We start from the raw sequence: 12,446 nt of genomic DNA, 5'->3' as shown, positions 1-12,446 counted from the left end.
TAAAACAAATTCTGTTTTGATCCAACATGATGATTGTGTTCACTGCTTATGACAGACACTCTGTCTGCTGAGCTAACATCTTTAAAGGTAGCCTGTGTTCTGTTCTTTGCTTTTTCTAAGCTAAATTTTAACTGTTTTTTGATGGTTCATGCTTCTAGCATTGAGTTGAGAGGTCAGAAAATTTTTATTATAAGCCTCAGGTAGTTGAAGTTCTTGTTCAATTTGCTGTATCTGGCTCTTGCCATTGTAGTGTACAAGCATTCACAAGGAATACATAAAAAAGTGTGTGTATTCCAATAAAACTTTATTGACAAAAATGAAGCAGGCTGGATGTTGTCTAAGGGCCATAGTTTACTAAGCCCTGATCTTGTCCAGACCTGGAATACAGCTGACATAAAGCTTCCCATAGGAACTACTATGCAGAACTTTATCATTAACACACGTTTTTACAAATGTGAATTTATTTGACTTATTTTACACACAAACAGAAGGGATGGTTGGAGACTTTAAAAGATTTTCTCAACGTTGCACAGTTTCTAAGGGCTGAGGTTGGGACTTGAGCCTATGTCTCCAGTTCCAAATCCCCAATTCTTTCCATTAGGTAAAAGGCCAAGATTCACGGCACGGGAGGGTAGAATGACCTAAAATTTTTACCTCTTATGAGGGAAATACTCCAGGAAGTGGAGCTGCACTAAGGATAAAGAAGGAATAATAGATGGGACAGTAGTTATTTAAGTTTTGTTTTGTTTTCTGTGACTCAGTGATAAATTTTACCATTCAAATGTGAAATCAAAAGATATAAAGTAATAGTTTCACTCCCGTCTTAAAACCTTATCTCCCAAAGCCTTCTTCTGAAAAAAGGATTCACCATGGGAAGGATCATTGAACCTTAGTCCCTAGCTCTCAGACCTTATAAATCCTGGGCCAAGATGTCTCCTTAGTAGATGACATTTTAATGATTACTACGGGGAGTTGGGAACTATTGCTTCACCCTTGTGATGGGAGTAATTAATTTTCTTAACTACCAGGCCAAATTCTGCCACAGGAGTCCAGTTGAGGAATTTCAGACCCATAGGAAGTACATTAGCTGTTCAAAGTGATGAGGGTGTCATTTGAAGCACACGAGCAAAGGAGCTGTTAAGCTTCTGGCCTGTTTCAAACAACTTGCAACTCTCATCCCTCAGGGGGGAAAAGGAAGTGAGAGGGAGAGAGACAGAAACAGAGAGACTGCAAGAACGAGAATGACTAACAATTTGCACACATCTCTTAATTTCCAGTAAAAATACCCGTGGCTTGCAAGTCTTTGGATATCAGGTATTGTGGTTGGGTGGAGGACCAAAGTGGACAGAAAAAGAGCGCAGTGCCAAACGAGCGCAGAAAAACATGCCCTGCTCCAAAGCACACCAGACCTGAGCATTCAGAGGCTTGGATGGGCAGCAGAGAGTCTCACCCTCCACTGCTCTTGCTGACCAGAGGGAAGGGTGAAGTCTTCTGGGCTTTGGAGTCCACACTTTAACCATACCTCATCTGCATCCTCCGGTCCAGATGCCCACAGAGCCGTTTTAGAGACAGAATGGATGAGTTATTTGCACGCCTTCAGTTCCTAACACAGCCCTTACATTTCTAGACCATCCTTTAAGTTGTCTCTGACATACTTTTGTAGAATATTTTCCTTAATATCCATGAAGACCACAAAGAAGCTTTAAATATCGGTTTGATCTCACAAAGTAGCCACAGCTCAACTATTTCTCCTTTCAACGAGGCGCTCAACTGGCATGTCTCCATGAGATTTGTCTACTCAGCCATATCATTTTTTCACCTTGGAATTCTATGAACAGCTGGCTGATTTTCTTAGAGTCAATGCAAAAAAAAAATTTTAAGCTCTCTTCCTAACTTATTTTACAACACGCAAGTCTCCTATAAAAGAATCTAAAATAAAGCAAATAAATTTTCAGCCTACTATTTAAAATCTGAGAATCCTATTATTTCCTATACCATCTCTCTCTCTCTCTCTCTCTCTCTCTCTCTCTTTCTCTCTCTCTCTCTCTCTCTCTCTCTCTCTCTTTCTCTCTCTCTCTCTCTCTCTCTCTCTCTTTCTACCTATCTGATAAAACCGTGAACATTGTGTATGATAATACTATGCTCCACCACTGAGCTGCATTCCTTACTCTGTAACTCATCTTTAAAGGCCACCCATTTCTAAATCATTTCACTCTCTCTAAATAATGTATACATGCAAGGAGATTGAGTACTCTTTGGGTTATTATCCTTTAAAGTTTTGAGATTGTTTTGGCTTTCCAAATGCACACCACAAAGTAAATCTGGCTAAGTAGTTCAATTTCACTCTGTGGAAAAAGTTTAGTATTTATTTTCTAAATTTTCTGTAATTATCATGTGTTATTTTTATCTTGGAAAGTAAAAATGTGGAAAAAGACTTAAGCAATAGTTAGAATACCTTACTAATAGCAGTGGCAACAGGGATTCCAGCTTTGTACTTCAAAAGGGCCATGCCAGACCTAAGTGGGTGTATAGTTGGTAGGGATGTCTACACTGGTAAGTGAGGCACAGGGTAGGGCCCTACCATCTGCAAAATATCTCTTGGTCCTTTGGTTTATGAGCGTGGTGACTTGCATGTTCATGCCATTGTGTGAGATATGCCTCCCTTTACACTTTTTAGGAAGTTGGCATATTACCTTGCCTAATATAAAAATAATTCACTTCTGAAGTTTCTATATAACCAATATTTTTTTTTCCTCTGCATGGAAGGATATTCTCATTGTGAGAATTATGCTGATACATTAGCAGCAAAGCAAGAGAACTGTTCCTGTGAAACTTCTGGAACATGGTTATTATGGTTTGTGTCTAGTTGTCCCCTCAAAGCCTCATGCAATTATGAGGTGGGGGGACTTCTAGAGTTTGAGACTTACTCATGATCCACTGGGATTATAAGTCTTAGTACTGCTGGGATTATGGGTGTGTGTACCTTCCCCAGCCTGGGGCGATAGCCTGAATGCAGTTTAAGAGAGAGAGACTTCCTCTCTCTGGTGCCATTTTGTTGCTGTTACTCCTGCATTTGCTCTCTGCTCTTTGCTGCTTCCATGAAAGGATGCTCTCTGCCCTGTGCTGGTCTGCTTTGGAACCAGCTGAGTATGGACTGAAGCCTCCAGTAACTGTGAACTAAATAAACTTTTCCTCCCTTCATTTTGGGGGTTGGGTATTTATCCCAGCAATGAGAGAAGAGTAACTGAGACAACGGTTGACTTTTGATAAGAAGCACAGGAAGACTTGTGCCACCTCTAGCCTCCTCACACCTGCCTCAAAATAGAGCATCCTGGATACCAGCAAGCCAACATCTGGATGGTGAACGGAACTGGACCTAAGGACATGGAGTGACATATAAGCTGGGTTGGTAGAGAGTTGTGGTGGAACAGAGTTGGGGTTGGGGGCAAGATTAGTGGCTGTGAAGCTTATCACAGGTGAGAGTGGCCTCACCGGGACAGTAGGAACCAGGTGAGGCAGGGAAATAAGGAAAACTCAAGTTTTGGAAAAAAAATTTGGAGGTGAGGTAAAGACTTGCTTGAAAGCCAGGGATTCTGACAGCAATTTCACTGCATGCCATGTCAACAGTTCTTCCTATATTTCACTAAAATATTTTCTATCTACATTACTATAAAATATACACGACAATGCACAGTTTGCCTAGCACCCGTGCGCATGAGCACTGTGGACGGCTTCTTGAAAGCATTATTGCTCTGCTGGCTAGCACGGGAGCAGCGAGGGGCCATCGTGATCTCCATTTATAGAGGAGCAGCATGGAAGCTAGCACTGGCCAAGATCTCTGCTGGTCTATTGAGAGGAGCAATCCATTTAATTTTTTGTTCCCTCTTTAATTTTTTCTTTTGTAAGTTTTGCCCAGTTTTGCTTGCCTATGTCTGGTAATCCAAATTAAAATTAAATTAAAAAATGAAAACAATGTACAGTATATTAACCATTGTTACCTTGATGTCATGTCATTTTGGATTTTTTATTATTTTTTTGTGTGTTTTCCTGTTCTTTAAAAAAAGACTTGCTGTTAAGTGGAAGAGCCAAAACTCACATTCAGGTCTGCCTAACTCCAAAGTCTGTTCTCTTTGTTCTCTGAACTTCACTGTCCTCTATACTGTAGTTAGGGGTGGCTAGGATGCACAGGGGAAACCTCATGTAATTCAACAACTCCGTGAGAGAAATGCTCACTTTTGAACAAATATTTTTACAGACTTTCTATGGGCAATTTTTTTTCTACAGATATAGAATGATATTCTGTGAAGGTAGAATATTGTATCTTTCATTTTATTTAACATACATTTTCTCCAAATTATACATAAATCTATGAGCGAGCCACACATCACTAAGTCAGTGTAACCTATAACGCTGCACATAACTCTCCTCCTACACTTGGGCACCCATATTATTTCCAAGTTTCTGCCAGGGCAATAGTCTTGTCATAAACAGTGTGATCTGTACAGACTTGCCCCTTTTGTTACTTAATGTGGAATAGAAAGAATAAGATTACTCATTCAAAACACCTGATGTCTTTATTCTTGAAGTAAGTTGCCTACAATGGCTCTCCTAAATATGCTTATGAGTATACTCCAGCAGCAGAATGTAGAAGGCATTTTTAAATGCACATGCATTGAAATAGTATTCAGTCAATTTCACTAATTTTATATAATCTCATCTCTTCTTATCCACTTAGTAAAAAGAAAAAGGACACTTTCCTAAATAATATTGGCTTTTGGTTTTTTATTGCTCTCAGAGGGTTTTGTGCAATTATCCAGCACTGCACTTTCAGAATTATCACTATGGCTAACCGGGTATGGAGAAGACATAAATGAGGGAAGTTAAAATGATTGGGTCACTGCCTTAGAAAAATGTCTAGAATTAAGTAATTTCTTACATTTGTATTCCATTGGTCCAGTCCAACTACAGCTTCTGTGAGGTCTCCTGGATTTGTTTCATCCTCTCTTTCACTGTTAATACTGTTGATTGATACTTGTATAACTGATGTGTAAAGTTTCAGTGTATCCCTCTTTGTTATTCAACTCCTTTTTAAAAAAATGTATTTAGTACAGGGTCTCACTACACAGATTGGACTCATAGTGATCCTCCTGCTTTCAGCCTCCGAGGCACAGGGATTATAGGCATGTATCACCATGTTCAGTCTCATTAGCCTTCTTAGTGTGTCCTGGCGGTGGGACCAGCACAGCTAGCTGGGAATAGAACCCTGGTCCCTGGACCTGCCTAAACAAGTGCTTTAACCTGTTGAGCTATATAGCTGGCCCTTGTTATTCAACTCCTTTAACAGGTTCTTGGCTTCTAACTACTGTCCATCAGCAATTACATCATTTTCTACAAACTCTCTACTCTGCCTTCTTGCCTTCCACAGTAGGCTTTAAGGACATACATTTGACCCATATTTTATAAAGTACACTTATAACCTCCCACTTAAAAGGTACACCATAACCTCCCACTTATGTAATGATTCAGATGGTACTACAGACCTAGGAGGGCCTAGAACCACAATGTCAGTGTGTAAAAGCAGACATGAATATAAATTTCAAATGTTAACCTTTGAGGTGATAAATTATGTGGAATTACTTCTGTCAAGTAAGATAGTAGAAGCATAGAATTTGACCTTGAGACTGATTAAGCATCAGGATCCTAGACATGCACACTACCTTTCCTGTTCAACTATTGTACAATCTTATCCTTTAAAGTTCTAGCTTTTGTGCGTGGGACTTACATCCATCTTCTAGTCCAACTGAAGTTGTTCTTGTTGGTAATTGCTCTATTTTGAGGGGAATGTTTAACTCAGAGCTTGGCAAAAATGGAGTTTTATTCTGTTTACTGTAGAGTACACAGGTCAAGTGGAATTTTTGGCACTTCATTACATTCCCTGACCCTCACTAAACAAACTTCAAAATATATATATATTTGAAACAATTTGGAATAAACACTACATACAAGTGTTGACGATAGATTTTCTGAAGAACTACAAAATGCATCAAGACTAAAGAAAACATTCTAATGATTCTTTCAAACATGAATATATTTCAATTCTAGTTAAACAGTCTTCTTATTTAGTCTTCTCAAGCTTTGATGATATGCCACGATTGGCTGTTTATCAAAAACTTAGGGAAAAAATGCTTAGCAAGCTATAATCGTGGGCATACACTGTGCACAATTAAATTCAGTTTCTGAATTGGTACAAAGTGAAATATGGTGACACCACCCAAGAAAGGTTGGTGGCTGGTAAGTAACACTTTTTTCTTTATCTATAATAGTAAACCTTTAAATGAGAATGTTATGAGGTGATACCTGAATATTCTGATCATATTTTAAAAATTTATTTTCATCTGTGTTATTTTAAGTGAAAATTCTCGCTGAGTTAGGAAATTCATTTAGGTATAAGAATCATGAGCAAGAATTGATTAATACTGGCAACTATGTAATATGGACATGGAAAATTCATCTTTTTTATTTAATTGAGTTTATTGGTACATTTTAGATATACATAATGGTCACATTCACCATTGGAAATTTGTACCTGTACATGATACATCTTAAAGCTTTTTTTTTTCTCATTCCCCTATCCTCTTTTCAACCCCTCTTCCCCTCCTTACTTATAAAGCTTTGTTTTTATTTTTTTTTCTTCTTTTATTATTCTTTTTCAGCCTTTCCTCCTTTTCCCCTTCTTTCCTCCCTAGTTGCCACTCTCATTTGAAATAAGGACCAAAATGTGTAACAGATCTTGTGAGATAGGAAGAAAATGTTCGAATGTAATTTGATTTTTTGAAGGTTTTCAACCTGATAGATTCTCAACTGTACGGTTGGGTGTGTGCTCTGGAAGCTTTAACTGGCTCTAGGTCTCTTCATTCTCTAGCTCTTGTTTCACTTGAAAAAACAGGGAATAAGTGAGGCAGAGTAATGGATATTTCTTGAGAGCTCTAAGAGGAGGTATTACATAACATTAAAGACTATACATTTCCATTTGTTTTATGGCTTTAACCAGTTAAAGTTACTGAGATAAGAACTCCAGTATTTACTTGCAATTTGAAACCTCTTTCACGGTGTGTTAGAATCCTGAGGGAGACACATTAGCATTTAAGGAATGCTCACCTTGTGCCAGACATTTTATATGCATTATCTCATTTAATGCTCATAACCACAAGATATGGGCGATACTGTTTAATCCAATTTTGCTTGCCTGAGACCATAGTAAGAGTAAAGTACAGAACAGGATTTGACTCTATGTCTCTCCCTTCCCATTTCTTTAAATTATTTTCTTTTCTTCCCAAGATCCTTTCATTGAATCCCATGAGGTTGTTTGCTGTACTTGTGTGGCTGCATGGGAAGGAGGGACATTCCAACAATAAGAGATATTCTCAATTTTGAGACAGTGCTCTTTTCTAAAGGTAAAAGAAGAATGGAACATTAGATCAAAGTATATTCTCAACTGCAGTGTGTTTTTTAGAAGGTTCTAGAGTTTCTATACCATGGAGAATTAATCTGATCATTAAAATGAGCAAGGCAAGTATATTTATGAAATAGAAGATAGAATGGATGAAGAATATTGTTTGTAGTAGGAGCTCATTTAGCATTAGAAATGACCAGGCACACATATATTTGAATGTATTTAGAAACAGGTCTGGGGGGATACATTAAAACAAGTTGGATTCTTTGGCTCAGCAACCTAAGAACTACTAGTAGATAAATTTCACTTTTTAATGTATACTCATCACTGTTGCTTATTTTTGTGTTGCTTATTTTGTGTTACATTCACAATTACAAATCATGTAATGGACTAGTTGAGTAATGTGGAGAAATGACTACTCACAAGGAGGTAACTGAGGTGATTAAAGGGATTTAATCTCAAAATGCACAATTGCTATTTGAATTCACTGTTCTGGAATAGTGCTTCACTATTGCTATGCGTATTGAGGCTCAAACCTCATCACTTGTATTGTGTTGTGCCTTATCTGAGGAAGCTGCTAACAGAAGACAAATGAATAACAGTCTTTGTGGACTTAGCATATCCAAAATGGAGACCTCAAACCTCCTCTTCCTGCTCTTCCCTCAGTTTTACCCATCTCTTGCTGTGTCACCATCTTTCCACTTACGCAAGCAGAAACTTGAGTGGCACAATTCCTTTCTCCTTTCTTCTCACCATCTCCTAAACAGCAGCAAATCCAATGTGATCTACCTCTAAGATATCTTCACTCCTGTTCTAATGTGATTTTCTGCTAATAGATCATCTTGCTATCACATTTTCAATGTGTTCTCTACTCAGCAGTCAGAGAAACCTTTTCCACTCCTTCATTCAAATGCTCGTCAGTAGTTCCCCCTTACATTTAGAGAATAAAGAAAGCAATATGACAAGAGGAAAAGTCCTGTGACATGTGAAATCTAGATTTCTCACTGGCCCATGAGAACCCTCTGTGATCTGACACTGACTTAATGTCTAGAACTTCAGCTCCTATTTCCTCCCCGCTCACTAGTTAAGAGCTCTCTTGGCCTTCTTTCAACTTTTTTAATGAATCCTCTTTGAGTTTTTGGGTTTTTATATTTGCCTCTCTCTGCCTGGAATACTCCCATCTTAGTTGGTTACCTGAGTAGCACTTTGTCAACCTGAGCCAATGTTGTAAAGATAAAAGGACCTAAAAACATATTATAGAAAGTTTAGGGAACCTTGGTATACATGGTGGAACTGGCTTTGAACTCATGTATGAATTATTTCTAACTCGTTCCATGATATTCAACAACAACCAATGATATTTCCATGATATTTGACAACATATCAGGTGATAGTTTTGACAGTCATCAAAAATTCTCTTGTTGAAAAGCCCAGAAAAAATAGTTTTTCAGAAAATCCTTTGATAGGTTCTCACATTGTAAACTTCTTCATTTTCTAGCTCTGGGTAAAGGAAGACTTATAGCTATAGAAGATATTTAGGAGACAGCTCTATTTGGTGATCCTTGTCTTACAGATTTAAAATGAAAGGTTGCCCGCTGGGAAATGACTACAATTTGACAGACCCAGATGTCTTATAACTTACTTGGTGAGATGTCCAAAAAGAACTTTCATGGTGTCACGGTTTGGTGGAGGGAGTTTCTGTATAAGACCCTTGATAGTTGCAATCCTTTCATTGTTGTCTTGCTTTTCTGAAAATAAATGAAAAACAAGGTTAGAAAGGAATAAGTTTTCATAGGCACATGGAAGGACATTCTTAGGAAAATTTGGACTAAGACTTAGTAACTAAAAGTACTAATAAAAAGTCAAAGAGAAAATATATTCTCCATCTAGTTTGTATCAACTGTCCTTATTTTGAGTGTAAATTAGACCAGGATGATATGAAAGCAGCAGTAATTGCCTCTGACATCATCTTGTTAAGATCAGGCATTTAAGTGATTTTTTTTTTTTTTCAGAACCAGGGATTAAACTCGGGTCTTTGCGCTTGCCAGGAAAGAGCTTATTCGACTGAGCCATCTCCCCGGCCTCGAATAGTTTTTGAAATACTCTACTTCACCAAGAGGGGTTGAGTGAATAATTCTTCCAAAGATGCCGTGTCCCAATCCCTGGACACTGTCACTACATTACTTCACCTGGCAAAGGAGACTACAGTTGTGAGAAATTTAGGGAATGAGTTTGGGAGACTTCCTGGTCTATCCTCGTGGGTCTAGGGGAATCACAAACATCCTTATCAGGACTACGAGGGTCACAGAGAGGTGACGAGACAGTGGAGGCAGAAGAGAAGGACCGTGCACTGAATGTATCCCCTGAGAAATGGTGACAGTGTCTGAAAGCTAGAAAAGCTAAGCACAAAGTGCTTTCAAGAAACTCTAGCTTGGTAGTATCTTGGGCTTTGCCTAGTGACTCAGACTTAAGGCTTCTTTTCAGGACCATAAGATAATAAGTTCATATTCTTTTCCAAATACTTTTTATTTTATAAAAATAAGACTCAATTAAGACAGAGTTAGTGTTCTTGTTAAGGTAGCAGTAGAAAATGAATACACAAGGATATATATATATATATATGTATTTGGTATATAGTGTGATTTGATTCTAAATATTCTATAGTTTGTTCGACTTTATGGAAAAGCTAAAGATTTTATGAGATTACTTGTATGCTGTCTTTTCTCCCAGATGTACTTTTTCAATATATAAAATAAGGGCATGTAAAACCCAAAACTCTAAGTAGCATAATATTTGGTTATAGACATTTTTTTTTAAATTTAGAAGTTGTTAAAAACTGCTTTCATTTCTCACTGATTTGAGAATTTCTGAATTTCATTTGCTTCTCTTGTGTTTTTTTTTTTTTCCTTTTGCGAGAATGGCAAAATATGAATGAGTTACTTAATACTCTAGGTGGTTGGTCTTACCATAGTTTTAAGTAGGATTTTACCATCTACAGGTATAATTATTTATTATACTTAAAAGCTTTATGCACAATGATTTGGGTGTTGTCCCTTTCTGTATTTTGTGTTTAACTTTGAGCCCATAGCTCGTTAAAAGTGTAAAGAGGAGACTTCTGGGAGAGGTGATATGCAGGAAAATGATATGAAAGAGAGATGCTCACCCACTGCCCATTCTTGTCTTCCTTGGACAGCAAACCCATCATGTGCAGGAGATGGAAGTCTATCACCTCCTTTGCAGCTGGAGAGGCTCTATAACCATGTCTGACTAATCTCTGACTAATCTGTCAGAGTTTTAGATAGGACTTCTGATAAGGCTATGGACAGAGCTGATTTAGCTATGGAGTCCTTTTCTTTTCTACTTTTTCGTTCTTAGAATTTGGCTGTATTATGAGATGAACTTGACAACTGAGGCCACAAAAATGGAATACACTCTGTTAGAAGGCACACCTCTGATTTGTGAAGCAAAGATACTTCGGTTTCTGTGAATGATCCCTTATGTACCAAAGCCTTTGAAGATGAATCTCTGATACTAAGGCCTAACAGTTCCTAAAAAGATGTACTTCATATTGTGTTAATGGTTATATAAATTTTATACAGTGGGTAAGAAAGAATTGGTTTAGAAATGAGGAGTTGCTTTAATACAGTGTTTACAAAAGAAACTTTTTATAAGTAATTACAGAAAAATATTCTAATGAAGATGGTATTTGGCTAAAATGGGGTGAGGGCAGTCTTCCTAGTAGAACTCTGCTTGGAAGATATTCTTTTTCCTCTTAAAACCACAAAGGTCTATAAATAATGCCTCCCACAGTCAAAGCTTTCAAAATTTCAGTTATTCTTAGAAGAGTTCCAACATAATATGGCTTGGACAACTGCAAATGAATGAAACAAAGAGAAAGAGGAAAAAAAGTTGCAACATCATAGCCCACACCAGATGTCATCCCTTTTGCCAAGTAGCAGTAAGCCTCTTTACTGCTTAATGGTGATAAGAGAAGGACCGTGCACTGAATGTATCCCTGAGAAATGGTGACAGTGTCTGAAAGCTAGAAAAGCTAAGCACAAAGTGCTTTCAAGAAACTCTAGCTTGGTAGTATCTTGGGCTTTGCCTAGTGACTCAGACTTAAGGCTTCTTTTCAGGACCATAAGATAATAAGTTCATATTCTTTTCCAAATACTTTTTATTTTATAAAAATAAGACTCAACAGGACTAGGTGGGGACAAGAAGCTACCAGAAACTCAGAAAAAAACATATACTTAAAAAGTCAAGAGAGGCAAGAGTCCAGTTGGTATAGTACATCCAAGATGGAGCCATTAGGAATGTTGTAGGCCTTACATTCCTGTCTTCTGAAGATAAAATTGTACACCAATGATTGTACTAGTACATATATTGCACATACAAATGACACAGTATGATGGCATACTAGTAGTATATTTTACTTGAGAATATGGGCAACTATTTGCTTTAAGCAATGAGGATGACACTGGGAAGTAGAAGAGAGAGGAGGGATGGGGGCAAAAGAAGACCTTTCTAATTCACTGAAATTTCAGACTATACTAGTACTCAGGTCAATGTTAGGTTCTCCCCCAAAGAGACCAACTGACACTGAGGTCTCTGAAGTAACAGGCCGAAATTAAGCTTGACAGATAGGGCATGAGAGTGGCCACATCCAGAACACCCTAGTTTTAGGGAACAAACGATCTAGTCAGAGTGGACTGAAAAAAAAATCGAGTATTGCTTAGCTATATACTTCAATTTCAAGATCATTTCTATAGTGCTGAAAAACAAGGAAAATATTATCAAGCTGGTTAAAGCACCAGGTAAGAGAATTGTGAGCTTCTTCTGCTGTGTTCTATCACACTTGGAGCATTCCAGTTACACAGTATTTCATATAATCTTTTCATTGCTCGAGTACCTGCAACTCTCCCCTGCTAAGTAGGGAATTTTCTTATAAATCAAGCAGCTTTTATATTGGGAGGTAGGGAAGTCAATAAAT

At 37.8% G+C, this 12,446-nt stretch overlaps 1 protein-coding gene and 1 non-coding gene across 4 annotated transcripts in view; one reads left to right on the top strand and one right to left on the bottom strand.

Moving 5' to 3' along the window:
- Arhgap15 (Rho GTPase activating protein 15) overlaps window positions 1–12,446 on the bottom strand; it is a 662,961-nt gene that overhangs the window by 63,327 nt on the left and 587,188 nt on the right. For all 3 annotated transcript variants that reach the window (XM_004636636.2, XM_004636635.2, XM_023721429.1), the window contains one exon: window positions 9,096–9,201. In XM_004636636.2, coding sequence (XP_004636693.1) covers window positions 9,096–9,201 — 106 coding nt within the window. The remainder of the gene's footprint in view (window positions 1–9,095; window positions 9,202–12,446) is intronic.
- On the top strand, window positions 2,602–2,704 carry LOC111818194. Its single transcript, XR_002822246.1, has one exon. It is a non-coding gene; the product is annotated as a small nucleolar RNA U13 (small nucleolar RNA).

The sequence above is a fragment of the Octodon degus genome, unplaced genomic scaffold (assembly GCF_000260255.1).
Source record: "Octodon degus isolate 3935 unplaced genomic scaffold, OctDeg1.0 scaffold00082, whole genome shotgun sequence".
Taxonomy (NCBI): domain Eukaryota; kingdom Metazoa; phylum Chordata; class Mammalia; order Rodentia; family Octodontidae; genus Octodon; species Octodon degus.
This window is presented reverse-complemented; position numbering and strand designations above follow the sequence as displayed.